The 27862-nt window shown below is 39.4% G+C and overlaps 2 protein-coding genes across 7 annotated transcripts in view; one reads left to right on the forward strand and one right to left on the reverse strand.

Annotated features, from left to right (window-relative positions):
- PLXNC1 (plexin C1) overlaps positions 1 to 17746 on the forward strand; it is a 142089-nt gene extending 124343 nt beyond the window's left edge. For 2 of the 4 annotated variants that reach the window (XM_070599495.1, XM_070599497.1), the window contains 8 exons: positions 4965 to 5019; positions 7473 to 7504; positions 7602 to 7709; positions 8926 to 9089; positions 10959 to 11106; positions 13809 to 13949; positions 14045 to 14119; positions 15243 to 17746. In XM_070599495.1, coding sequence (XP_070455596.1) covers positions 4965 to 5019; positions 7473 to 7504; positions 7602 to 7709; positions 8926 to 9089; positions 10959 to 11106; positions 13809 to 13949; positions 14045 to 14119; positions 15243 to 15347 — 828 coding nt within the window. In that variant the 3' untranslated portion in view covers positions 15348 to 17746. Of the gene's footprint in view, positions 1 to 4964; positions 5020 to 7472; positions 7505 to 7601; positions 7710 to 8925; positions 9090 to 10958; positions 11107 to 13808; positions 13950 to 14044; positions 14120 to 14671; positions 14831 to 15242 lie in introns of those variants that run through there. The other 2 variants (XM_070599496.1, XM_070599499.1) reach the window with 1 other exon arrangement.
- A 1655-nt stretch (positions 17747 to 19401) lies between these two features.
- The window catches only part of CEP83 (centrosomal protein 83), a 106690-nt gene continuing 98229 nt past the window's right edge, over positions 19402 to 27862 (reverse strand). For all 3 annotated transcript variants that reach the window (XM_070599500.1, XM_008514405.2, XM_008514407.2), the window contains 3 exons: positions 22482 to 22585; positions 20563 to 20752; positions 19402 to 19576 (listed from right to left, as the gene is read on the reverse strand). In XM_070599500.1, the coding sequence (XP_070455601.1) occupies positions 19472 to 19576; positions 20563 to 20752; positions 22482 to 22585 (399 nt within the window). In that variant the 3' untranslated portion in view covers positions 19402 to 19471. The remainder of the gene's footprint in view (positions 19577 to 20562; positions 20753 to 22481; positions 22586 to 27862) is intronic.

The following is a 27862-nucleotide window of genomic DNA, read 5'->3' on the forward strand; positions in this document are numbered from 1 at the left end:
GGGAGGCCTCTTTCAGACATCCAAGAGCTAATAGCTCCAGCCCAACAGAAGCACAGGAACGCTTAGGTGCCCAATTTCACACACACCCTGGGAATACAGCTCAGGGTTTTCTTTGACTGTCCTCAGGGGGAGTTTGCTGCTGGCCAGGGCTAATTCCAAGTACACAAGAAAGAAGCACAAGCCCAACTGGCATTTCACTAGTTTCAAGAGTCCTTTAGAGCTCGGTGCTGGGTGCCAGGAACCGTGGGTGTGGTCTGATGGGCCTGTTGAGAATGTTCTCACAGGCCCCTTCCGAACTCTCTGATGAGCCCTGAGCCTCCTCCACTGAAGGACTGAGCGAGGTTATCCCTCTGGCCTGAGAACAAAGATTGCCTTTTCATCTGTCTCCAGCCCTGGGGTGTCAGTGGGGAGGGCTAAGGGGAAGACGGGGAGAGCAGTGTTGACAAGTGGCTGCTGGGACAACACTAACTGAGCAGAATTCTGTTTCCATGTGATGTCATTTTAGGATTGAGAGATATCAGTAAGGGTTTCCATGTGGTGATTTGATTATTGTGTTTGCAGATTTTTTTCTTTAAGGAAAAAGTATAATATTTCAGACCATATTCATATTCAATTGTGAATATAATCAGTGTTCATAATTTTCCATAAAATTCTGAGGCTAAAATTCCAAGTTTCCTCTCAGGATAAACCAGATGAAATTTCCAAAATCTGAACCATTTTTACCCACAAAAATGGCAGTTTCATAAGGTTAAATATAAGTTCAACCTTATATTTCTAGAAAATCTACTTTTATGGAATTATCTTCAACTTATGCCGTAAAGGTACTATCTTACCACAAAGAAACCTCACCTTCACTTGCAAACGGTTTGGAAGATGAGTAGCTTCTGTTTGTTTCGGGAGTGACTTTAAATTGTTGACACAATTTAAATTTCCATTTCTCTCTGTGTGCTCACAACTCCTAATTTCGATGATGGAAAAGTCTACAGCCATCTCTGCCTCATTCCAACGTGGGCAGCCACCATTGAAGGGGTATGGCCTTGTTGTCACATTGAATTCTGGAGCATCGTGAGAGTAGAAGGAATTTAATTTGAAATTGCTGTGTGTACCAGCTCTGCTCTGGGTTGGAGGAACATTCCTGCCGCAGACCCATCTAGTGACATTAATCTTTCTTTGATTTAATTTGGTTTTCATTCCTAAAGTAGGGGCCCAGAGGGCGCTCCCTGCCTCACAGGAGTAGGGGAGGATTAATGAGTCACCCTCAGGAAAGCATTCGGAGCTCCTCGGATGGAACAAACAGCATCATATTTTTAACACTTTGGATTCTGTGGCACTTTTCAAAAAGGCGTTTCTGTCCTTAACTCAGCAGCAGCTGACTTGTGCAAAATAGAAAATGGAAACCTTTTCCCCTCACAAACATCTGTAAATAAACTAGTTTTCTGTCTCCATGATGGTGTTAAGGTGTCACATGGCGGGCAAATGTTCCAGCCCGGGAGCAGCTGTGGAAGTTAGAAATACACTCACCACGTACATGCGCAAACACACACACAACTCATCCACTAATAAAATGCTTTTACACTTGCTCTCGGGAGATAATTTCAGAGTAAAATTTCCTTGGTACAAGCCGCGTCTGCACTATCTTAATGCCCGAGCACAGCGCCGGCCATGAGTCGTTGCCAGCTCTTGAAAAGACATTTAAACTTCTGGCAGTGCTCCTCATCGGAAGGCCCATCCACGGTGTTTGTGATTATAGAGGAAGGGTGCTCGCTTTTGGCAAAACAAAGTGTCTGACAGTGGCAGAGTATTGGCTCAACACTCAACGGGATCCATTTGGGATTCATTCTTTGACAATTACCCAGGATGAATCACCAGCTTCCTTTTATAAAAAGATATTTATTGGCTTAGAAACAGAGCATATCCAGCTCTTCACAGGCGTGAATTTTGTGACTCTGTTCAAACGTTCTCATAAACTCGGTGTCTGAGTATTGCTAAGGGGGTGCCTGCACAGACTGTTTACTGTAATTGCATCAGATCTGGAGGAGAATAGAAAAATCAGCCAGAAAACAATGGATGGCTCAAGGGGAGAGGGGAGGAGGGTTGGTAACAACAGCAGAGTGGAAGAGCTCAGTAAGAGTTTAGAATCTGTGCTCAAGACACTTGGCAGAGCCAGATGGTCCCAGCCAGCCCTTGCCCAGCGTCCCCTTCTCCATAAGATGTCGTGAACACCAGCAGTTGGAGGCCTCTGGCCTCAACTTCATGGTTGGCTGGACGCAGCTGGCTGCGCAGCTATGCCCGGGGGCTCCTCGCTCTGTGTTCCTTCCTCTGCGGGTGCAACTTGAAGGAGATTAGGCTGTAATCCTTTGGTGCTTGCCCAGCAGGTTTGTACATTCTGATAACCAATGTGCAGCAGGCCAGAAGATAAATTCTTGGTTTCTCCTTTTTTCCAAACTGCGGAAGGACAGCCCCAAATTAGTTTTAGAATTCGGAACGGGCCTAGAGCTTCAGCGTGGAGGGAGAAAGCACTTAGCCGATAATGGTCGGAAAGGACAGGGTTCGTCCTCTCTCCACAGTCCCAGAATGAGGTGAGGGTGTGTGTATCCCCCACCTGCCTCTTCCTTTAGATCTGTTTGTCTTGTATTTTTGTGCACTAGCCCCTAGAACAATTGACACCTCCCAAGGAGTGAGGCCTGCCCTCTGCATCTTAGCATCTAGTCCCCCTGGCCTGAAGGGCACTTCTTCCCCTGGTTGAGTGTTGGGGAGGGACGCACTGGAGGGCCATTTGGTCCTGTATTCCACAGTCCCAAAAGGCCTCAGGTGAGAACTCTTGACTTTATCTCCAAAAGAGGCTATGCATAGGTATTACAATAGTGTATCCATGTGGTAAAAGATTTGTCAAATGTGAACATTTAAAGTCTGTGGTAATTTTTTTTTTTTTTGGTGAGGAAGATTCACCCTGAGCTAATATCCATTGTTAATTCTCCTGTTTTTTGGGGTTTTTTGCTTGAGGAAGATTAGCCCTGAGCTAACATTAGTGTCAGTCCTCTTCTATTTTGTACATGGGACACCTCCACAGCATGGCCAACGAGTGGAGCAGGTCCACGCTGGGGATCCAAACCTGCAAACCCAGGCCGCCAAAGCGGAGTGCAGAACCCCAACCATTCCACCACAGGGCTGGTCCCCTGTGGTAATTTTTTAACAGCTGATTGAGATATAATCTATATGTGGAAATATATATTGAGATGTAATCTGTATACCATAAAGGTCACCTTTTTAAAGGGTACAATGCAATGGGTTTTGGCAGAGTTGTGCAGTCATCACCACAATCTAATTTTAGAAAATTTTCAGCACCCCAAAAAGAAACTGTGAACTCATTAGCAGTCACTCCTCATTCCTTCGACCCCTACTTTAGGCAACTAGTAATCTACCTTCTGTCTGTATAAATTTGCCTCTTCTGGACATTTTATATAAATGGGATTGTACCATATGTGGTCTTTTGTGAGTGGCTTCTTTCACTTGGCATGTTTTTGAGGTTCACTCATGTTGTAGGCCGTGTCAATACCTCTGTCCTTTTATGATGTGGGGATTTTTAAATTAATACATTCATACGATGTAATTGAAAAAGGACGAGCTGCTGGTCGCTGCACAACATGGGTAAACATTGCAGACCTTATGTTGACCCTAAGAAGCTAGACACAAGAGTGTATACTGTATGATTCCATTATCTGAAGTTCAAGACCAGATAAAACTAATCAGTGGTGATGGAAGTCAGAATAGGGATTACTTCTGGATGAGGATGGGGTGGTTATTGACTGGGAAGGGATAATGGGGTACTTCTCAGGGTCTTGAAATATAACGTTATATCTTGATGTGGGTAGTGGTTACACTGGTAAACACTTCAGTGAACATTCATTGAGCTGTACACTTAGTATTAGTGAACATTAAGTACTTTCCTTTGTTATGCCTGAATTTTAAAGTTTTTATTAAAAAGTATATGCAACTTTTATGATTTTACAAGCTTCTTTTTAAGAATATGATATACCTGCAGAAAAGAGCCCAAACCATAAGTGTACTGGTGGATGAATTACCACAAAGTGAGCACATCCTGTAACTACCTCGGGTCAAGAAATAGAACATTACGGAGACCTCAGAAGCCCCCTCCTAATCATTACCCCCCTTTCTTCTCCAAACATCTCACATCATAGTTTTGACTTTTTTAATTTAGCTTTATGTGAAAGGAATTACACAGTACGCAGCCCTTTGTGTCAGGCTTCTTTGGCTCAACATGATCATTGTGAGGTTCATCCATGTGGTGTGTGGCAGTAATTGGCTCATTTTCATTGTTTTATAATATTCCGTTGTATGGATATGCCACAAATTATTTCTTCATCCTAGTGTTGATGGATATTTGGGGTATTTCCAGTATGGGGCAGTTACAAATAGTTTACCATCAGGATATGTACTTATTTCTGTTGGGTATATACCTAGATGTGAAACTGCTCTGTCATAAGGTAGACACCAGCTTTTAATACCACAGTTTTTAAAAAGCTGTTTCTGCATTTAACATAGTAGGAACCTCAAAAAATTACAGTGGCCCAAGCCTCTCTTGACATCGAGAGGCTGGGGTGTATCCTAGCGCAGCTTGGTCTTCCCCTCTTCTGGGGCTGGCCACCTCCCAGTGGTCCCACAGCATCTCGGCCTCCCCGTCCTGGCACTTGCCCCACGGCATCTCATTGCCTTGTCTGTCTCCTTCAGTTGACCGTGAGCTCCTTGAGGGCAGAGACAGTGTCTTGCTCATCCTTAGCGCCCAGCCTCCGCCCAGCACACTGCCCAGAACATAGAAATTCTTGATAAATATTTGATTTAATAAGTGAGAGAATGTAAGATCCATCCAGCCATCTAATTCCTGGATGAAGTTGAGAAATACATTAAATTTTGAAAACTCATATATTTTTTATCTTTGCTTTCAGATATCAAATGGCTCCACTATAAAAGTCTTTAAGAGGATAGCAAATTTTACTTCAGGTAACCAATATAATATTGTTAACCTTTTGTTCTCACCCAGCTTTATAAAGTGTCGCTTTTTGCCTCTCAGATATATTGTCAGAAAGATGAGATTGAGTTGTTGCTATGTGATTCTCAGAAAGTGGAGAAAAGCCATCTCGATCTGTTTCTGGTCCTGAGAATGTGAGCCCGGCAAAGAGGACAGGAAACAGTAAACGGTGTTTGGCCTGGACTGCTGAGCTACTGAGGAAGTTGCTGCCTCTGAACAGCCCTAAGCTCAGGGCAGAGTTTCTCCAACTTCTCAGTAGGATGGGGCCTAACAGAGGAGATGTGCTGGCAAACTGAGAGGGAAGCTTGCAGATAATCACACAGCCACGCAAGCCTGAACAAATAAGATAATCCAATTCGAAAGCCCAAATCTCCTAGCGAGAGCACTTACAGAATACCCAGAAAGTGGGGAGAGACAAACTAAAGGGGGAGCTTTTATGGGAAAGTCAACAGGCTGGTCTTTAAACTCTTCTACCTCGCTGATAGCCTCGGGGCAGGAAAACACTGTGACGGCGCCTTGAGAAAGTCCCTAGACCCCTTCCAGATTTGTCTCCAGAGACATTATACCCTGGCCATGACCATCAGTTCTCAGCCCTCGGAAAGGTTCTGGGCCTCACCAGCAGGTCCTTGCCATACACACGGCTGGAGGTGGGGCTTCCAGATTCCTGAATTAGTACTAAGAGCAGCCTGGTGGGTCCAAGCACCTGGTCACTGCAAACGGGCAAGGCAGGGCTCCCCAGTCAATAGCATAGTTTGGTAGCTTGTAGGACATCCCTTTGGGGACCGCCCACCATCCATCGTTACATCAGGCTATATTGAGAGAAGCCATCTTGCAGAGGGTGGCAGTCATTCTGGCATAAGGGGATTGGAGTCCTTGTGTTGTAAAAAGCTGAAGAGCTGTGTATTTTAGGCTTCAACGGTTGGGCCTTTTGCAGAGCTTATTCTTTGGGGATCTTGCATCTGGATCTCTTCCTGGGACCTCCAGGCACTCAACGCCTCTGCTTCCTCTCCGTCCAGTCCAGCTGAGAGCCGTCATTTTGATCACTCTCCTGCTAACCCTCCAAACCCCCTGCCCCTCTGTCCTTTCATCACCCACTCTGTCAAAATCCCAACCCTGGATGAACCCAACTCCTAGCGTTTCTTGAACCTACACCCAGGCGGCCACAGGAGAAAAGGCACACAACAGCACAGTTGGAGTCATTATAAATTGATAGTGCCCAACTTCACCAGGTCTCAGTGCAACCTACTCCCACTGCGTCTCTCTAGACAACTCACTCTGTGTTCTCCATACTGCTACCTTCTCTCCTTAAAGCTCTGACCCGCACAGCTCTCCTATCAGTGGATGACTCCACCCTGTATTTCACAGAGAAGACAGAAATCAGAGCTCCCTCAACATCCAGCACCAAACCTACCACCCTACCTGCGTCCGCCTATTTCCTCCTCCTTGCTTCCCCTGACATTCCAGGACTGTCCTTCCTCCCATCCAAGGCCGGTCCCTCACCTGTGCTTTGGATCCTGCCATCCTTTCCAACCTTCTGAGCATTCTTACATGGCCAGTCATCTCTTCTCTCACCTGTACTTTCTATATCTCTGCATCTACTGTATTTTTTCCATTAGCATTTCAAGATGTTCTAGTTTCTCATCTTCAAAACAAAACCCCTAGTGCTTTAACCCCTCTTTTCCCTCCATTTACCACTCCCTTCACCGCCACATTTCTTCCAAGACTGTCCTCACTTGGTGCCACTCTCACACTGTTCTGTGAGCTCCACCTCATTGACCTTCTTTCAGATCTAGAAGGAGTCACGTTCCTTCCCATCATAGGACCTTTACACCCATGCCCCTTCCTCCATTTGTCTGGCTAACTCTATCCATTCATTTAGGTTCAGCTCCAACATCCCTTCCTCAGAGAAGCCTCCCACACTAGCTCGGTCCTTCATTAGAGTTTCTTAGCATATAATTCTTCTTCACAGTCCTTATCACAATTGTAATTAATTAATTGTGTAATTAGTAGTATGAAGTCTCTCATTGGCTAGGATGTAAGTTCCATTAGGGCGGTATCTAGGGCTGTCTTACTGCGTTTGCCTCATAGCCCCTAGCACAGAGTGGCTGCTCCAGGTACCCTTGTTAAATGAATGGGACTTGCACCACTCCTACCCCGTCCTCAGCAAGTGATCACTCAGCCTCTGTTTTAACACTTCCAGCAACAGCGAAGCTGCTTCCCACTCCAGTCCCTGACCCACCCGTCTTCACACTGCTCTTAAGATTTTAAGACGCAGCAGGGGAAAGAAAAGGTAGCTGTGAAGAGCTCAAGCAGAAGAGCTCAAGTAACCTCTTCTGTTTATAGCACAAATGGGGCATTTTATGAGCAGGCCAATTAGCCCGTGGTTGTTTTTTTAATGTTTTCTCTCCCTTTCTCTGGCGTTCAGAAGTGGAATACTCGGAAGACCACTGCCATTTGGTGAGTTCAGACTTTCTTGTGCTTGCTGCTGTGAATTGGATGCCTTCTGTAGCACGAAGAGTCTCCTTGGGTAACGCTTCTGCTGACTTCCCTTTAGATTTTACCAGATTCAGAAGCCTTCCAAGATGTGCAAGGAAAGAGACATCGAGGGAAGCACAAGTTCAAAGTAAAAGAAATGTATTTGACAAAACTGCTGTCGACCAAGGTACATTTACTGTTCTGGGAGCGTTTTTATGGCTACCTAGGGGGTGTATTATGTGTTTAACTTAATTTCCACTGAAGTGTGAAAATGTTACAAATCCCTTGTGCCTTCTAGCAAAGCAAAATGAAAAGTTTAAATTGTACACACTTCCTACCCCCTCCTCCTCCTTCTTCTTTCTTTTTTCTTTTTTTAATAAACTGCAAAGATAACAGCACTTTACAAATTTCTACTGTAGCATCTTCAATCAGGCATTTAATATTGTTCCCAGTCCCTTTACCCACCATTTCACTATTGTTATTTTTTTAGGTTGACAGCATAATTATTCCTTTTTGTTTATTTGTTATAGATGAGCAATAAAACTCCCTCTTTGAATTATAAATAAAATGAAGGAGGGGGTCAGTGACTATAAACCCAGTAACTCTGATTTTTTTTTTCATTTTAAAATTAAGACTTCTGTTCACATATAGAAGTGTCAGATGTGAAAGCCAGTGGAATAGCAAATCGGGAGCAGATTTTATTTTATGTGGCTTTTAGTGGGATTAACGGAAGTCTGTGGTGATCTTTTTCTCCCTGAAAGCACTAGCAATATAAATGCTATTATCTGCACCTGGCCCTAGTCTCCTGCTGGGCCTGCCGCTTCAGATTATGGCAGGTCTGCTTAGAGCTGAGTAGATTTGTCTAGCGGGTAGGGGCCACCAGAGCCTCTTGATTTTCTCATCTGTCCCACAGAACTCTGCCTATTTGGTTTTTGTAAAACACTCAAATTCTTTGGAAAGTACACAACAAAACCCTATGATGGAAATATGAGCAACGGGAAAAATTCTGGGAACCGAGCAACGTCACTTGAGTTTTTCCAGGCTGAACATAACTAATAAAAGCTAAACACCCGTGGCTTTTTGGTTTATGTAGACGGCCCTACAACTGACCTTTCAACTGCTAGAGGTATCTAGGATGTCCTGTCTGTTGACTAAACAATGTTGGTACCAGCAAGAAGCGTATGAAGCAATCTAAACCTGAGCGTGGGTTTCCAGGACCGTCGCCCCATCCAGTGAGGGTCGGCCTCGGTGACAATTTTACGTAGTTTCTCTTCGGCTTGTTTTTCCTCTGTTTTGCACAGCACATCGTTTTCTCTGAACTGGGAGTTCATTTTTCATCGTGTTTTCAAAGCTGCTGCCCTGTTTTCTTTAATCTCCCAAGTCTGATGTTCTCTGCCTTTCAGGTGGCGATTCACTCTGTGCTTGAGAAACTTTTTAGAAGCATCTGGAGTTTACCCAACAGCAGAGCCCCATTTGCTATAAAATACTTTTTTGACTTTTTGGATGCCCAGGCTGAAAACAAAAAAATCACAGATCCTGATGTTGTACATATTTGGAAAACAAACAGGTGGGAGCAAACAGTAGGTGATTACAGTTTTCAAGAATCTGGAACAGCATCTTACCTAAAAGGGGGGCAGGGAGAGTTACAGAACGATCCATTTATCCCTATATCCTATATCTTGGCTTGGTAAGCTATTACGTCAAAGCAGTTTCTTGCTCTGTTACTATTTTTAAACAATAAACGAAACCATTCCTATGCCGAGAATCCTGTTCTTTAGGATAAAATAAACAAACTCCATTATCCTTAATGCATGAAAAAGACTTTGTATGGAATGTTAAAACAAGCTTAGCTTGACCAGCAAAAGATGAGAAATTAATATTTTGTATTTTTTTCATGTAATTTTATGAAAGACTCTTATTTGTCCCTCAGAGAATTAACCACTTTGCAGTTTCTAAGCTGTCTACATTGTGATTCTGTATAGAAATGTCTGCCTTTAGCTGATCAAATGTAGTACTCAGAGACCATGAGAATTAGTCAAAGGATTGTGTTTTGTTGCATTTTTTAACATTTTACTTTAAGCTGTGGCAAGGCATCCACATTTATTCTACGTTTCTCCTCAGTAAAGAGACATAGCTTATTACCTCTGTTGGAAATACTTTGTGCACGAGCTGAGTAAGAGTCAGAGTTAACATGTAACAGAACTGTCAGTGCAAGCTCAAGCTCTCCCAAGCATTGAGGGTGTTAGCCAGGCCGATTAAATAAATATTAAAAGCTGAAGTTCCAGAGCTCTAGGTCTGATCTCCTCCCACTTAATACAGGTCTCTCCCAACTCTCTACTCCGGCTCACTCCCCTCCTGTGTTCTAGCCTCTTATTCCCAGGTCCTGCCACTCCCACACCACACCAAGCTTGGGTGCTGCAGGTACCATTTCACTGTGAAGATTGTGGCATCTGAGCATGGGTAGTGAAGAAGGAGATAATGGAAGGACTTTAAATGATTCCCAAGTTCATATTCAAATATTTATTTGAGTACCTACTATGTGCCAAGCACTATTAGGAGCTGGAGATATGGCAATGAACTATACACAAAGCTTGCATTCTAATGGAGACAGACAAGAAATAAAATAGGTGGATTTCAGTATATTAGAAGGTGATTAGTGCAGTGGACAAAGTAGGAAAGGAGGATAGAGAGTGGCAGGACAGGGTGGTCAGAGAGGCCTCATAGAGATGACATTTGAGCCAGGTCTTAAAAGAGGTGAGGGCATTATCCACAAGGCTGTGGCGGGCAAGACAGTTTGAGGAAGATGGACACAAAAGCAAAAGGTCCCAAGGCGCAAGCTTGCCTGGTGTGCATGAGGAACAGCGAGGAGGCCAATGGGGTTGGAAGGAACATGGTGAACAGAAGTAGACGAGGGTCCAGGCCCAGGTCACGCAGAGGTTTCATTCAGAGGGGACGGAGAACCACAGAGGGTTTTGAGCAGAGGAGAGACAGGATCTGTTTCTGTGTTAAGAGGATTGCTTGGTAGCTGTGGAAGAATGAACTGTCAGGAGCTGGGGCGTAATAATCCAGGTGAGAGATGATGGTGACTGAAGTGTAGCACTTAGAGGGGTGAGAAGTCAGGTTCTGGAGATCTGATGAGATGTTCTCGTTGGTAACTGTAGTCAAATATAGTCTAGAACTATCTGGAGAAAATTCTTGCCAATGGCTAATTTCGGGCTTATCCTGCGCTGATCGTCCCTTTCAGCAGCTCTGTCAGTTTAACCCCTCTTGTTCTCTGAGGGATGCTGCCATCTGTTGCTTGGTATGTTTGGCAAAGCAGACTTGCATACTTCAATAACAAGGACAAAAACACCCGTTTACAAACTGTGATAAACAGAGCATCCGCCTCATATGAATGGCTGCATTTGAAAAGAGATTTCTCTCTCTCTTGGAACAGCCTTCCCCTTCGCTTCTGGGTAAACATCCTGAAGAACCCTCAGTTTGTCTTTGACATTAAGAAGACACCACACATAGACGGTTGTTTATCAGTGATTGCCCAGGCATTCATGGATGCATTTTCTCTCACAGAGCAGCAACTCGGGAAGGTAAGGCCCAGCTTTAGTATTTCTGGTATGTCCTCCTGAGTCTGAAAGAAACCACTCTTTCTTTCTTGTCAACATTCAAATAATAAACAATTGGTCTACACCACACCAGCTGAAAAGAAACAGTGATGGTCACTGAAAAGTGGCTTTTCTTTAAAATCTGTCTCATTTATTTCTATTTTTAATCTAGTTTTTTTTTTTAAATGAAAACCAAAATAGTAGACTATTATCCCTACCTACTGCAGAACTCTGCCTGTGGAAACTTAACACAAAGTATAAATTTTCTTTGTTTCCTACAAAAACATTCTGTGGACACTAATAAATTACAGACCCGAAGTATGAAACTCCTGAAATTTGCCTAAATTAATTCCATCTGAATATACCTAAAAGAGTCTATTTGAATATAGCAAATTGCTTTTAGGGAAGAAAATCTTGCCTGAGATTTCTACCACCACCAGTTTGTCAGTTTATAATCAAAACACCAATATTGTTTTTCCTATGGTTTTCTTTGCTGAGCAAAAGCCCTAAGAAAGCAAAGAAAGGTAAAAATACAGAGCAAACTCTGAAAGAGATGTTTTGGTCTTATTCAAGCACTCCAAAGTATATTAAACTGAGCAGTAGCTGTGCCTCATGGATTTCAGAAAATCTTTTAATGCTGAGCAGTGGCTCTTTGCAGAAGGATCTTAAGCGTGCCTGGAATGAAGGGTGATTGATGCTTGAGAGGTGCCTCAGACTCCCAGGCCAAACCTGAGCTCCCTTTCACCACCGTTTCTGCAAAAGCAAACCTGTTTTCACTTTTGCCTTCCTAGCATTGCCTAGTCTCTCAAGGCGGAATCCCTGGCATTATCCTCCACTCCTTCTTCCTCCCTTCCCCGAGCCTCTACCTCCAGTTGGTTACTACTCACTTCTTTCTCCAAAATGTCTCTGTCCCTTTCTCCTCATTCCTCTGTGCTATCCCTGCATGCCCTCTCCACGGGGATAACTGCTTCCTTGCTGGTGTCCTTGGCCCTGCCGTCCATCTCACCCCCCCAACTTTTCCTTTTCACTGTCTCAGGTTATCTTTCTGAAACATAAATCCGATCTTGTCAATCTCCTGCTTAAAAATTGTAAATACTTCCCATTGCCTACCAGATAAAATCTTCGCAGTGCCACATGGCCCTTCCTGATTGGCCTTCAATTCTCTTTTTCTGGCCTCATCATTTTCTTGCATACTCCATAGACCTTCAATGCTACACTTTTACTTTTCCCCAACTTACTGTGAACTTGTTTTCATATCCCTGTGCTCATCCCACACCTGTCTCAAAACCCTGTCTAGTAAAACCCTACTTACTCATTCATTCAACACACGTGATTTCCTCATGTGTACCAGAAACTGCAGGAGACTCAGATCAGTCTAAATATACCTACTCTGTGAACTTCCCCTGATGTATTACCCACGCACTTTCTTCATTTGACCAATAAAGTTCTTCTCAGCACGCAACACACTGAAAGACACTTAAATGCTTATTTATTCATAGTAAAAAATGGCCATTTAGTGATTACTTACTATGTTCTTAGTATATTTCAGTTAATCCTCATGAGAACCACATAAGGGAGTTATTATTACCCTCATTTTATAGATGAGGAAATTGACGTTCTGAGAGGTAACAAGTCTTGCTTAAGATCACTCGAAGTTACTGTGACCCCCTTTTCTTTACTCTACACCCTGCTACTAGTTACTGGTGTCATAGTGTAAGCACTGTGTAGTTGTCTTCCCAACTAGACTGTGAGCTTCTTAAGGCGGTGCTGGTCTTCTTCACCTTTTTACACTCAGTGCCTGCTCGCAGTGCGGTGCTTGGCCAAATCAATCTTTATTGAATGAATGATCACCTGATCTGTGGGTTCTACTTAAACTTGACAAATGAAAAAATCTCAGTAATATTTCAGTCTAGGCATCCTTCAGAATGATGCATCAAGTCATTGATTCAGCCATTGATATGGCCATTCAAGCCACTGATACATTTAAAAATGTACTGGGACCCTATCATTAACTCACCTATCTTCCCTGAGTAGAATTGTTTTTTAATTTTAAGAAAAATCATGACTTTTTAAGTGAAGATGTTATATATATATATCACTGTTATAATTACATAAAAACTTTCAAACTGCCAGGGAACTTTTGCAAAATCAGACATCAGTACTAATGACCTTGCACTTCTTGAGGACGCTAGAAGATCTTCACATAGAATCTAATAAAATAACAAGGACAAGCAAAACGATCTGCCACTGCCACTTACCACTTTCACTGTTACATAAATGGCTCAATCAGACCTACAATCAAGTCTTTTATAAATGCCAAAATTCACTGGTGGGTGAGGATGAGAGCAAATGTTTTAATTCAGGCTTTTACAACCATTAGTAATGAACTATGATTGAAATAAGTTCCATTGTTACAGTAACTCAAAATCATGCAAAAATAATAATTTTAGTTCTTTTATGAGAGAAAGGCAGAATATATTAGCATTTAATCTGCCTGAAAATAACAGTGACTCACCAGAACTATCTAGACAGCAGTCAGTCATTCAGTCAACATTTATGAAGCCCTACTGCACGAAGCAGGCTTGTTAACAGGAGGTAATAACAGTGGTGGAGATTCAGCTGCATTGGTATTGTTATAAATTCCGCATGGTTTTTTTACTCTTTTGGCGGTGATTGCTTTTTTTCAGGAAGCACCAACTAATAAACTCCTTTATGCCAAGGATATCCCAACCTACAAAGACGAAGTAAAATCTTACTACAGAGCAATCAGGGAATTGCCTCCATTGTCATCTTCAGAAATGGAAGAATTCTTAACTCAGGAATCTAAGGTATGGTTAGAAAGTAGAAATAAGATTTGGTTACTCCTTTTTTTTAAAAAAAAAAAGTCATTTCAGAATTTCTCAACAAGCCTTCTTTCTTTAAGAAACATGAAAATGAATTTAATGAAGAAGTGGCCTTGACAGAAATCTACAAATACATCGTAAAATATTTTGATGAGGTAAGATTTTAAATAACATTTTTAAAAATTGATCTGAATCAGTCACCAGGATTTGGTTATAAAGCATTCTGTAGGTCTCAGGACAGCTCTGGCATCCCAAATAGCCAGCAAAGGAGGCCAGGAAGCCTGTCTGAGATGGGGGATCCTGGCCCAAGCCAGACCCTGCACGTGGCTGCCCCTCTTAGTTTTATCGTGCTGCCCAGCTTTGGACCAGCCTGAATTTACATTGAGTTAATGGGGCCTACAGCCACAGTGACTCAAGTTAACTTTGATGAGTAAGTAGTGGTCCTATTAAATGGGGCCAGCTTATGCTTGATTGTAACCTGCTAAAATGAAAGCTAAGCTTGTTAAATTGCCTAGATTCTGTATTCAATAGTTATATGAAAGTATGACATTTCTAACTTAAGCAACTATTTCAATAAACCATTCTCCTTTATGATTAATTCTCCTTAATCTGGATGTTTTTCTTTGGGAATTCACACAGACACAGTCATCAGATGCGCTGTTTCCAAATATATGTTAATTCCCCCTTCCCTGATTCCCCCCACTCAGTCATGCTGGCACAGGCTATCCATGTCAATGGTGAGAATAGCTCACCAATTCCATTTGCTACTTGAAGATCAAGTGAAGCGCTAAGGTAGGGTAGAGGCAATGAGTTCCTTAAACATGATAAGCATCCCTCTTTCCAGGGGTCAGGGGTTAGAAGGGAAGCACTGGGGAGGGGAGAGGAGGGAGGGGAAGGGAAATACTTATCTCTGACCAGGATGCCCCTGCCTGCTGCATTTAAGAAGAAATACTTGCCTGCATGTTGGCTGCCCAGGAATGCTTGCTGTGCTTGGAATGGCTGTGACATAATGCATTAAACAGGGCCTTGGAAGTCTGGCCCCATATTTGTAAGCAAATAGTTGGTATTTCTTGCGAGCTTCTATTTTAAGCCAAAGTGTTGTTGATCCTGTGATAATGACTTAGCAAAACAACTTGCAAAGTGAGTATGTAAATGATCGAAGAAAATGTTGGCATCTGTTTCATACAGATTTTACCACTCACGGCATCAGGAATGCAAAAATCAGAATTGTAATGCTAAAACCACAATATCTAAAATAACTGTTCTAATTGTCAACAGATTCTAAATAAACTAGAAAGAGAACGAGGGCTGGAAGAAGCTCAGAAACAACTCTTGCATGTAAAAGTCTTATTTGATGAAAAGAAGAAATGCAAGTGGATGTGAGCACTCTGGGCCCTGGCTTAATCTGGCAAAGTTCTTCAGACGACTTGGGAGCAAAATGGCTGCTTGAGCTACTCTGTCGTTAATTTTTTAAGTTTGCACATAGGTTCCACTTGGAGCACTGTCTTTTTAAGAGACCAAGGCACATGCACAGCTTTTAGAAAGCATACCAACCATTGTGCCTGGTGTGTCTACTGTGGGAACCCTTCTGTAAATAGAGTTGAAGTGGTTGTTGCAAACAGCCTCCTTGTTTACAGAGAATACAGGGCCAGTAAGCAAGTGTCAGTATTGTAACTACAGTCTCCACTTAAGCACAAATTATAAGTGGTTTTGTTTGAAAACTACAGCTATGTAGCACTTGTGACTACACTGCACCTCTGCAGAAAAGGGACACTGCCAATCATCAAAACAAAATGTGAAATGAGTCATTTGGAAACAAGGTGGGGGTGTCGGGCAACCTCGAGGATTTGCAGCATTGAAACTTTCCCCAGTAGTTCTTGGAAAAGCTGACCGCAAAATTTGGTAGTGTGTACACTTAGCATTTGTGAGTGTGTGTGTGTGTGTGTGTGTGTTTAAACCAAAAACTAACAGTGTTGCAACATTGTTGAAAGGGCTCGTGTTTTTCAGTGGTTACCAACTGCACTCCATCGAACTCACCTCCATTTCACTAAGGAGCTCTAAAGCAAGGAGAGTGAGTAGGCTTTATTTAAATGCGACAGCATTTTACCCAGATACTTCGTCCTAATGTATGTTCCTTTTTTCATACTAAATGTATTTGATAGTGGACATGTTGGCTATTGTTAAAAAAAAATAAATTAGTTTACTTCTGTCTAAAAACTTTGATCAGAACCGTGTGTGGAGGACTAACTCATTCCCCTATTCCTACATTTCTATACTAGTGTCTCCTTGCTTTAGATTTCTGGTGAACCTGTGGTTATAAATACTTGTGTGTGATTAAAAACAAAAAAACGATACATTTTACATTTCATGAAATTGCTGTTCACACTGGAGTATTATATATGAATATATATATTTGAGGCCCAAGGCCTGAAAAATTAGTATACAACTTGGTATCTTAGTCTTACTATGTACTTTTTGAAAGTATTCCTCACAAGAGAAAGAAAAATACCCATTTTATTCATGCCTTTCTTTTTAAAGAATTCCCTATCCAGTTATACTGTAGTCTTTTTATTGATTTTTTATTCCTGAATTTTTGCTGCTCATGACCAATTTTAATACCACTGTGTTTTCCTTCTATTAAATGAGAAGTAAAAAGTGTAATTGGCAACTCTTAAACTTTCCTTGTGGCACCTTTTACCCTTGGTGCTTCAAATCCAAGACTGAGGAAAGTAAGTTTTCCAAGTAGCAAATTCAACACTGATCACACATTCCTTAAACTCATTTACCAACACTGTATGGGAGATCAGGATTTAAACGTGCATTTGTCTTAAATAAATGCAAGTCTTTTTGCTCCTCAACATCTGGTGAAGAATGAGAGGTGATACCTCAACAAACTGATCACAGAAAATACGCAGTTAGTGCCCTGATAGGCACCGTCCCAAATCCCATCACTTCTGACCATTGTCTGTCCAATGGACACACCTCAAAAATACTACCAAATAGGTTACTTATTTAAGTATAAAGGTGAGAGGTCTGGTCCCCCCATCTAAGGCTGCTACGGTCTTGACATGAAGGCGTTCGTAAGAGAACAATAGGAGGAGAGTTGAGAGCCAAGGGTAGGAGAGTTGCCCAAAAGACTTCCCCTTCTTTAAGAGGGTACAGAAATGCTATGAAAACTCAAAGGATCAGCTACAGCTTTATGTAAGTCTTTAGTAAATGCTACATGAGGGTGTCCCTGTCCAGCTCTCCGGCACATGAGTCCTGTGTGGAGACTTACCTCCTCTTCCAGGGACTGTGCTGCTGGGAACTTTGGGCAAGTCGCTTACCTCTCTGTGCCTCAATTTCTGTATAATATTTCTAACCTACCTCACTGAGGTGGTGTGGAGATTCACTAATGTATGTAGCGTGTTTGTCAATCCTCCAGTGAAAAGCACTGTCTAGATCACATTTTGGATCACATTAGCCAAACACAGTAAATGGCCAAATTAGATGTGTGCTGAAGACAATCAGTCACTGGGTCTATGGTAAACAGCAACCAGAGAAACAAATGGCAAACAATTTCTATTTTCAAGTTTCTTTGCATATTTTTTTGGTGCAGAACAATTCATTTATAAACTTTTTTTTCTAACACTAGTGTCTACAGCAGCATTTAAAAATTAATTCTGTTACCTTTTCTGTATTAGGGATTTAAAGTCTATTTCTTACTGTATACCTGATTGAAGCTGTTCTTGGAGATGAATGTTTTAAATGTCTATATCCAAAAATAAACATTTTGATGTAAATGTGGACTGTCTTTTTTTTTCCTTCAAATCTTCTAGTTATAATAGATTTTTTATTCTAAGCGGCTCTGTGGAAATTATTTTTCAGGAACAAGGTGTCACCATATACTCTATAAATAACCATCTATATTACATAGTAAGTAAATCTAGTTTCTTCTAAATGATGCTAAGGGCCGCTCAGTTACATTCCTGGCCTCCTCTATCAACTCGGCCTTTCGACCATGAAGACTTCTGGATAAAACCTTCCACTTGGTTTAGTGGACCTGAGCTTTGCCTTGTTGATGTGAAGTTATTTCCAGCAGAATTCCTTTAAAAGATGTTACATAAAAAAGCAAATGATGGCATACTTAGGGATGCACAGAAATAAAACATTTATAATAATTTGGTTAGATCCAAAACCGTGGGAGGCAAAGTTAAATACCAACAGTATTTCTAAAGGGACCCCACTGGGTTCAAGTTTTAGAATGAATGGCCCTTGTTTTATACAGCCACAGGATTTAATTATTTGTATTTCATTTTCTATTAATTCTAACTCAACAAAGCCAAAATCAGTGAGATCTTCTACACTATGAAATACACACTGCACAGCTGAAATAAACACAAGACAATATAGTTAGATAGAAAAATATTTATTAAGCTCTTTAATAAATTACGTGCACACAGCTTTTAGAAAAGGTAGTGTTTTGCAATGAACATATATTTAGACATCTAATTTTTTATGCTGATTTTTAAACTGTCATCTTTTTTAAAGAAGTAGAGGTTTATAACTCTTGTATATAAACCAGAAAATGTCTACTGATCCTATTACTGCTGAGCATAACAAAGAAAAGGAAGAGGGAATTCAATATGAGCATATTTCAGGCAAAATGCCAAAAAAAATTCAACATGGGGCCAGCCCCATGGCTGAGTGGTTAAGTTCAGGCACTCCATTTCAGTGGCCAAGGTTTCTCGGGTTCAGATCCTGGGCGTGGACCCAGCACTGCTCATCAAGCTATGCTGAGGTGGCGTCCCACCTAGCAGAGCCAGAAGGACCTACAACTAGAATATACAACTATGTACTGGGGGGCTTTGGGGAGAAGGAAAAAAAAAGATGATTGGCAATAGATGTTAGCTCAGGTGCCAATCTTTAAAAAATCACAAAAGGAAATTCAACAAAGTAAAATTAATAAAATAAATTTAAGGGACTGGCCCCGTGGCCGAGTGGTTAAGTTCGCGTGCTCCGCTGCAGGCGGCCCAGTGTTTCGTCGGTTCGAATCCTGGGCGCGGACATGGCACTGCTCGTCAGACCACGCTGAGGCAGCGTCCCACATGCCACAACTAGAGGAACCCACAACGAAGAATACACAACTATGTACCGGGGGGCTTTGGGAAGAAAAAGGAAAAAAATAAAATAAAATCTTTAAAAAAAAAAATAAATAAAATAAAATAAATTTAAAACTTGATTCTCTAATTAGTTCCTTTTATTTACTTTTTTTTTTTCACCTTCTCAAAGGGTTGTCAAATATTTTAAACATCTCTGCAGCTGTTTTAATGTTTCACTTGTCATTAGTATAATCCTAAAATCCTGACACTGCTGCAATACAGCATGTAGCTGCGACCTTTTCTTGAGGCACATTCCAGTGTTTTGGCAACCAGTAATAAAGTATCTAAATACCACATATGTTAAAACTTCAAGCTTTATTGAGTGACTGATTTCACCCCTTTTGATCTGCCTTTTCTTCGAGAACATTATTCCCCAGGAGATCCAAGTTCCTCTAGTTGTTTTCTTTGTGTTGTTTCTAGTTCTTCTAGTCTTTTGCGAAGTAGAGAGAGTTCCCTTTGATGCTGTTCCTCCTTAAAAGCACAGAAAAGAAAAAAGAACAGACAAAGCACAGCAAGAGAGACTGTTAAAAAAAACTGGTGGAAAAATAACTATTAGGCAGCAGCCTCAGTGCCTCTTTTATTCAGGCCTGCAACATCTGGCAAGGAAAGAATGGCCATTTTAGTAGTCTAAGAACACGGCCGCGTGGGCTAGACTACCAACTAGTCCTTGCTTCTCTCCTGCCTCAGGCTCTAGTCTTAAGCAAAACCCAGAGTCTGTTCTCTTAGGTGTAAAATTCACCAGGGAGTGAAACAGAAAATACTAATGGAGAGCCCAGGTGTACTCACGCAGCAACTTTCTAACAAGAGTGGAGTTTAATAGCAGTTTATTATAAACAAGGCACTTTGGCTGAGATTCAATTCAATGACTAAAATCTTTGGTGCTTACAACATTATAAATGCAATTATTTATTAATAGTTCATCTTCCAAAAAATCATCCAATCAATTTGATTCCTTCAATATCTCAGGGACCTGATACAGTAGAATGAGCCCAGGTTTTGGAATCACATAGATTTAGGTTTGAAACTCAACGCTTGTCACTTATTAGCGATGACATTAGGCAAGTCACTCACTTCCCTGACTTAGTTTCCTCATCTGTAAATTGGAAATAATACTTTCCCTCAAGGCATTTTTCATTAGGATTAAATAAAATATTGTATAGAAAATGCATAGTGCAGTGTATTAATTAGTAAATGCTTGCAGTAGTTGGTATCATATGGGTGAGCTACAGACTCTAGGTTACTCAGACTCATCAATCAAGTTTCTTCTTTTTGATTGCCCAATGGAAAATTTCACCTGTGGCACTATCACTAAAGGATAGAATGGATTCAAATCCACTTTGCTTCTTAGCAAGGTTCTCCAGCAAAGAAAAATTTGAGTTTTTAACTCTGTATTTAAACAGGTAATAACTTATAGAAATGTTTGCCTAACATTTTTTCCCTAAAACAAATGCTCATACCTGCATATGAGGAGGAAAGGATAGCTCCATGCCTGGAACCATGGTTGATGACTGAAAGCTAACAGGATTGATGGATGCTGTTGGAGGTATGTTAGGAACCAAAATTAAACTTCGAAATTCATTATGTCTTCTCTGTATATCCTTTAGTCTTTTTTGAAGCCTTGTATAATCTTCAAATGGAACACTTTGCCTTAAAAAGAAAAAAGTGTTTCTGTTCTTTAATACAGTTATACTCTATTGAAGAACAGTATGATCCACAGACTAATTTTAAATTGGATGTGAAGGATTTCTAAATAATATTTACCTGTATATAATATTTACATAAAATTCTATTTATCTAGAAAGATGGAAACATCACATGACAGCTTAATCATATGTATTAATGTTAGCACTGCAGGCTATCAACTTGTTTTAAAATTTTATTTGCCAATTAATCAAAGATTAAAAATCTTTTGATATTTTTAGTTTCATTTTTACTCCCCCAACCCATGAATCCTAGAACTAAAAGGAGACTCCTTAAACCAAAAAGGTGTCTTATTTTACAGAAGGAATCAAATAGAAATAAAGACAATATTACATTGAATCTTATGAAGTTGCCATTTCTGTAAGTGAAATATGGTCTAATATAGGGAATTTCATACTGTTCATTCTAAGTTTTAAAAATGTAGCTGAGGACAAAGGTAAAGCTACCCAACTTTAGGGAAAAATGACATGGATAAAACTAACTTTTCAGGCCTTCGCAGATCACCATCTTTTTGGACATGAATTTCCTGACCATCAATCAAATATAGTTTCAAACCCACTAAAAGTTCTAGGTGATCTGCCATAACTGCCCAATCCTGTGAAATGATAATATTTGAAAATTAATCGTTATGGAAGAGGTATATTAAGTTGAATTTTGTTTTAGAATGAATTTTGTGGCTTCTCACTTTGGAACAGAGTATCATAAAGTTGGCATTAATTCCACAGTCTAGAAACCTCTTGGGTGTTCTAAAAACAACAACTGTTCACATTTTTGGTAATAATTACACCCAAGAAGACCAGTACACATTATAAAACACCACTGCTTGATATTACAGGCAATTTCCATTACACAAAAGTCTGATACTGTCTAAATGCTGGAGGCTACCACTAATTAGCTAAATTTGAAAGTTTTTTTATTAACTTGAATCAAATGGATCATACAATGCCACTACCATTACCTTAATATGGTAAATCTTCTCTGCTCAAAAATGCTAATGATGCAGATTATTAGCTGTGCTTGGACGTAAATGAAAAACCAGAAGCTACAGACCAATATTTTTCCACACCAAGAAATTAAAAACGGATCTTTGGGGCCAGCCTGGTGGCACAGCAGTTAAGTTTGTACATTCTGCTTCAGCAGCCCAGAATTCGCTGGTTAGATCCAAGGTGCAGACCTACACATCGCTTGACAAGCCATGCTGTGGCAGGCGTCCCACATATAAAGTAGAGGAAAATGGGCATGGATGTTAGCTCAGGGCCAGTCTTCCTCAGCAAAAGGAGGAAGATTGGCAGATGTTGGCTCAGGGCTAATCTTCCTCAAAAAACAAAAACACGCATCTGTGATTAAAAATTGTAGCCACTATTTTAGAACTATGCAGTCACTACAAGTGTCTTGTCTCAGCAGCAAGAACCCACATCACTGCTGGCTACCAAAGCCAGTGGCCTTTCCTGTCAGTCCCAACCATAACAAATGCCTGGCATGTGTTAGAGACCTTTTAGTTTGAAGAAACGTTCAGACAGAAAAAAAATGACACTGAATTAGGAGTATAGTGAATAGTTTAGAATTCTTTTAAAAAATGTATATTTTAAAAGAAAACAAAGTGCATTATACTCAGAAACAACATTCTATAATATAAAAATAACCACATGGGCATGTATACGTACAAACACTTTACCTGTTTAACACTTGATTTTCTGTTTCCAATTCTTCTCTCTTTGCCTCCAAGATTTCTACTTTCTCCTGCAGTCTCTTCAATTTGTTTTCATGAAGAGATTTTCTCTAGAAAAAGAGAAATAAATAACATAAGCAAGTATGTTAATACATAATCTATTTGAACAAAACCATATAGTGAATACTTTATTCACCAAAAAAATTTCAGACATGAGTATTTTCAGTGAATACTAGGAGAAAACATTAGTAGATATGATTCTTATTGAAAATCACAAAGATGATAAACCACAGATCTACCTTATATCCTCAGTGTAACAAATAGAACTATTATGAATGCCAAACCAAAAAACTGGTATCAATACCTAAACTGCCGCAAACAAAAAAATATAAAAAGGAAAGGAGTAAAATTTTACTAATGAGTTTGCTTGTCACCTGATAAGGAATCATATCATGAGCTCGTTATTTTCCCAGAAGCATGTTTACAACGGACAAATTGCTACCAAAGGAGTAACTTAAAGGATCAGAAAGTGAAGACAGATTATAGATGCATCTCAGTTTGAAAGTATGCCTTTCTAAATATTAAAGAGAAAAAAACGTAAACTTTACAAAGGGAAAATTTTCTAGCATGGAAAAATCCACATATAACACAAAAGAAGTATATGAAAAGAAGTACTATTTCTTTATTACTATTACTATGTATTATATATTTTATAAACAGGTTTTGTTTTTTACAGAAAAATACCTATAAATGTTGGAACTCATTTAGTAGCTACAGACCTTTTAGGTACTTGTTTTCTAACTCTTTGACGTGTAACAAGTTTATAGAAAATGCACAGGACATAAATGTAAATCTAAATGTAAAAGCACAAAGCAAATGCTGGTGTTATTACCTTACTTCATAGAGTAAGGGACTGCCATCCCAGAAGTGCCCCTACCCTCCCTCATTTCAATTTCTAGTCCCTCTGTCCATGAAACGGTAACCAACTAATTTACTTCCAAAGCTCGAGTTTGGTTTTGGCTATTTTTGAACTTCATATGAATGGAATCATAGTGTACATTCTTTTACAAATGGCTTTTTTCTTTGACTCAATATAGTGAGATTTATTCATGTTACTGCTTACAAGTACAGTTCATTCATTGCCATATACTGTATTCCACTTACAAACATTATATAGTTCTTTATATTTATCCAGTCCACAGTTAAGGGTCATGTGGGTTATTTCCAGCTGGGAAGTAACACTGCTGTGGACATTCCTTCTCATGCTTCCCATTGCTTCCCATCCTGCAGCACCCCAGGAGGCTGCCTCATGCCTCCCCCCGACCCTGGCAAAGGAACCACTCTTCTGTCCTTCATCACCACAAGTACGTATTTATATGTTTACGGGTAATTTAGGACTCACCTATCCATCCACTCACTCATATCAAAGAAAAGAAATCATACAGCATATGCTCTTCTGGATCTGGATTTTTTGTGGTGGTATTCAACATTTTACCCATATGAGTAAGCATGTTATTGCATGTCACAGTTCTTGTCTATTGTAATGTTGTCATCCATTTTACAAATATACCACATTTTATGCATTATCCTATTGATGAAAATATTAACTATTTCCATTTTGAGGCTATTATGAATAAAGTTTCTATGAACATTCCCGAACATGTTTTTGGTGGATATATGTACTCATTTCTCTAAAGTATTTACCCAGGAGTGATACAGCCAGTATATATCCACAGAGTGTACATATGTTTTAGCTTTAGTAAATACTGCCCGTTTTCTAAAGTGGTTCAACTAACACATGCCCACTAGCAATATATGAGAGTTCCAATTGCTCTACATCCTTCCTAACACTTGGTAAAGTCAGTCTTTTAAGTTTTAGCTATTTGGTAGACTAGAACAGTATGTCACTATAGCTTTAATTTGCATTTTCCTGATACCTAATGAGGGTGAGTAGATTTTCTTATGCATATATTGGCTAGCTGGATATCCTTTCTTTCTGGAGTGCCTGTCCTAGCCTTTTGCTTCTTGAAAAAAATTTTTTTAAGTAATCTGTTTCTTATTGATTTATAGGAGTTCTTTCTATATTCAGAATATGAATCCTTCATCAGAGATATGTATGTGTATTGCAGATTGACCTTCTCCCAGTCTGTGGTAAAATTGTGTCTTAAGAGCATCATTTTATAAAAAGAAGTCCTTAATTTTAATAAAATCCAAATTATCCTCATAGCTTTTATGGTCAGTGCTTTCTAGGTCCTATTTAAGAAATCTTTACTTATCCCAAGATCTTAAGATTTTCTCCTCATATTTTCTTCTAGCAGCTTTACTTTTTTACTTTTCACATTTGGGTCTGTGGTTCCTTTTTATCTAATGAAGTTGGGTTAAGATAACCAATTGACTCAGCACCTTTTATGAAAAGGACCATCCTTTCCCTATTGAAATGCATTGGTACTTTGCTGCAAATCAGGTGTTCATATACTTGTGGGTCTATTTATGGACTCCATTATGTTCCATTTGTCTATTTGTTTATACTTATACCAATATCACCCTGTTTTAATTACTATAGTTTATTAATAAGTTTTGATATTTAGTAGTGTTAAGTTCTCCAGCTCTGTTGTTGTTCTTCAAGATTGCCTTGGTCATTCCAGTCCTTCATACTTTCATATGAATTTTAGAATCTACTTTCCAATTTCCACAAAGAAAACTCCTGAGGTTTTTGTTTTTGTTTTTGTTTTTTGAGAAAGATTAGCCCTCAGCTAACTACTGCCAATCCTCCTCTTTTTGTGGAGGAAGACTGGCCCTGAGCTAACATCCATGCCCATCTTCCTCTACTTTATACGTGGGATGCCTACTACAGCATGGCCTTTGCCAAGGAGTGTCACATCCCCACCCGGGATCCGAACCAGTAAACCCTGGGCCACTGGGGATCGGAACATGCAAACTTAACCTTTGCACCACCAGGCCGGCCCCCGAAAACTCCTGAGATTTTGATTAGCATTGCATTCAATCTACAGATCAATTTGGGAAGAACTGATATCTTAACAGAGTCTTCCAAATCATCAACATAGTATAGTTTTCTCTTTATCTAGATCTTCTTACATTTTTCTTAGCAACATTTGTAGTTTTCATTGTAGAAGTCTTACACATCTTTCATTTGTTCCTAAATACTTTGTTTCTTAATGCTAGTATAAGTAGCATTTAAATATTTTGTTTTCTAATTCTTTGCTGTGTATCTAAATAAAGATAACTGATCATCAGGGAAATGCAAATCAAAACCACAATGAGATATCACCTTACAATTGTTGAATGGCTATTATCAAAAAGACAAGAAGTAACAAGTGTTGGTGAGGATGTGGAGAAAAGGGAATCCTTGTATACTATTGGTGGGAATGTAAACTGATGTAGTCACTGTGAAAAGCAGTATAGATGTTCCTCAAAAAAATTAAAAATAGAACTATCATATGATCCAGTAATTCCACTTCTGGGTATTTATCCAAAGAAAATGAAAACTAACTTGAAAAGATATATGCACTCCCACATTCACTGTGGTATTATTTACAATAGCCAACACATGCAAGCAACCTAAATGTCCATCAAAGGATGAATGGATAAAGAAAATATGATATATAAACACATAACATGATTTGGCCACAAAAAAAGAGAAAATCTTGCCATTTGCAACAACATGGATGGACCTTGAGGCCACTATGCTAAGTGAAACAAGACAGAGAAAGAAAAAATACCATACGATCTCACTTACACGTGGAATCTGAAACAAAAAACAAAATTGGAGCTCATAGATATAGGGAACAGATTGACGGCTGCCAGAGACGGGGATTGGAGGGCAGGTGAAATGGGTGAAGAGGGTCAAAAGGTACCAATTCCAGTTATAAAATAAATAAATCCTGGGGATGTAATCTACAGCATCGTGACTAAAGTTAGTAACACTGTACTGTACATTTGTAAGTTGCTAAGAGTAAATCTTAAAAGTTCTCATCACAAGAAAAGAATTTTGTAACTATGTATGGTCACAGAATGTTAACTAGACTTACTGTGGTGATGATTTCACATACAAATATTGGATCATTATGTTGTATACCTGAAACTAACGTAATTTTATATGTCGATTATATCTCAAAAAAATTGTGGAATCCTGTAATAGCCTAAAGGGGCAAGAATAGTAAAATTAATGAGTTCTTAGTTATTTATAGAATTGTTAGAAATAATAAAGTAAATAATAAAGACAGATAACTGATATTTGTTACCTGACCTTTTTCCAGCAATTTTTAAATTGCACATATTAAGTTTACTGATAGATTTGTTTGTACTTTTACTCATACACAATCATGTCATCTGTGAATGACAATTTTACTTCCTCCTTTCCAATCTTTATATCTTTTATTTCTTTTTCTTGTCTTATTACACTAGCAGGGACTTCCAATAAAATGCTGAACAAAATGGTGATAGTCAACATACTTGCCTTGTTCCTGAACATGGGTGGGTGGGTGGAAGCATTCAATATTTAATCAGTATGATGTTAGCTGTAGGATTTTTGTGGATACAAAATCCCTTCTACTCCTATTTTAATAAGAGTTTTTATAATGAAAGAGTGTTAAATTTTATCAAATTATTTTTCTTTGTCTATTACGATGATCACAATAGTTTTTCTTCTTTGCTTTGTTAGAGTGTGGAATTACACTGATCAATTTGGAATGTTAATCCATCTTATATTCCAAGAATAAACCCTACACATGCTCATGATATATTATCATTTTTATATATCACTGGATTCAGTTTGCTAATATTTAAGATTTTCACATGTATGTTTATGATGTAATTTTTCTTTTCTTATAATGACTATATTGGGTTCTAACCTCATAAAATAAGTGAGGATATTATTCTTTCTTTTCTATCATCTGGAAGAGTTTGTATTAAGAATGGTATTATTACTTCCTCAAGTATTTGAAAGAATTTTTCAGTGAAATCAAATGAACCAGGCATTTTTCTCTGTGGAAAGTTTAAAATTAAGGAACCCATTTCCTTAATAGAAGACTATTCAGATGTTCTAATTCTTCTTGTATTAGTTAAGATGTTCCTCAAAGAATTTGTTCATTTTATCTAAATTTCATAATTAATTAGCAGTTGTTTTTATAATATCCTTTTTGTTTTATAATCTGTAAGATGTGTGGTGATATCCCCTTTTTCATTCATGATATTGTTTATTTGTGTTTGTTGACCCATCTACCTACCTACCTATCTTGTGAGGTGTTTAGGGAGAATCAGGCTAAAGCTTTACCAATCTTTTCAAGAAATGAGCTCTTGGCATTTTAGATTTTCTCTATTGTACATTTTCTGTCTGTTTCACTGATTTCTGCTCATATCTTGATGAT

Source organism: Equus przewalskii, chromosome 29 (assembly GCF_037783145.1).
Source record: "Equus przewalskii isolate Varuska chromosome 29, EquPr2, whole genome shotgun sequence".
NCBI classification, from domain to species: domain Eukaryota; kingdom Metazoa; phylum Chordata; class Mammalia; order Perissodactyla; family Equidae; genus Equus; species Equus przewalskii.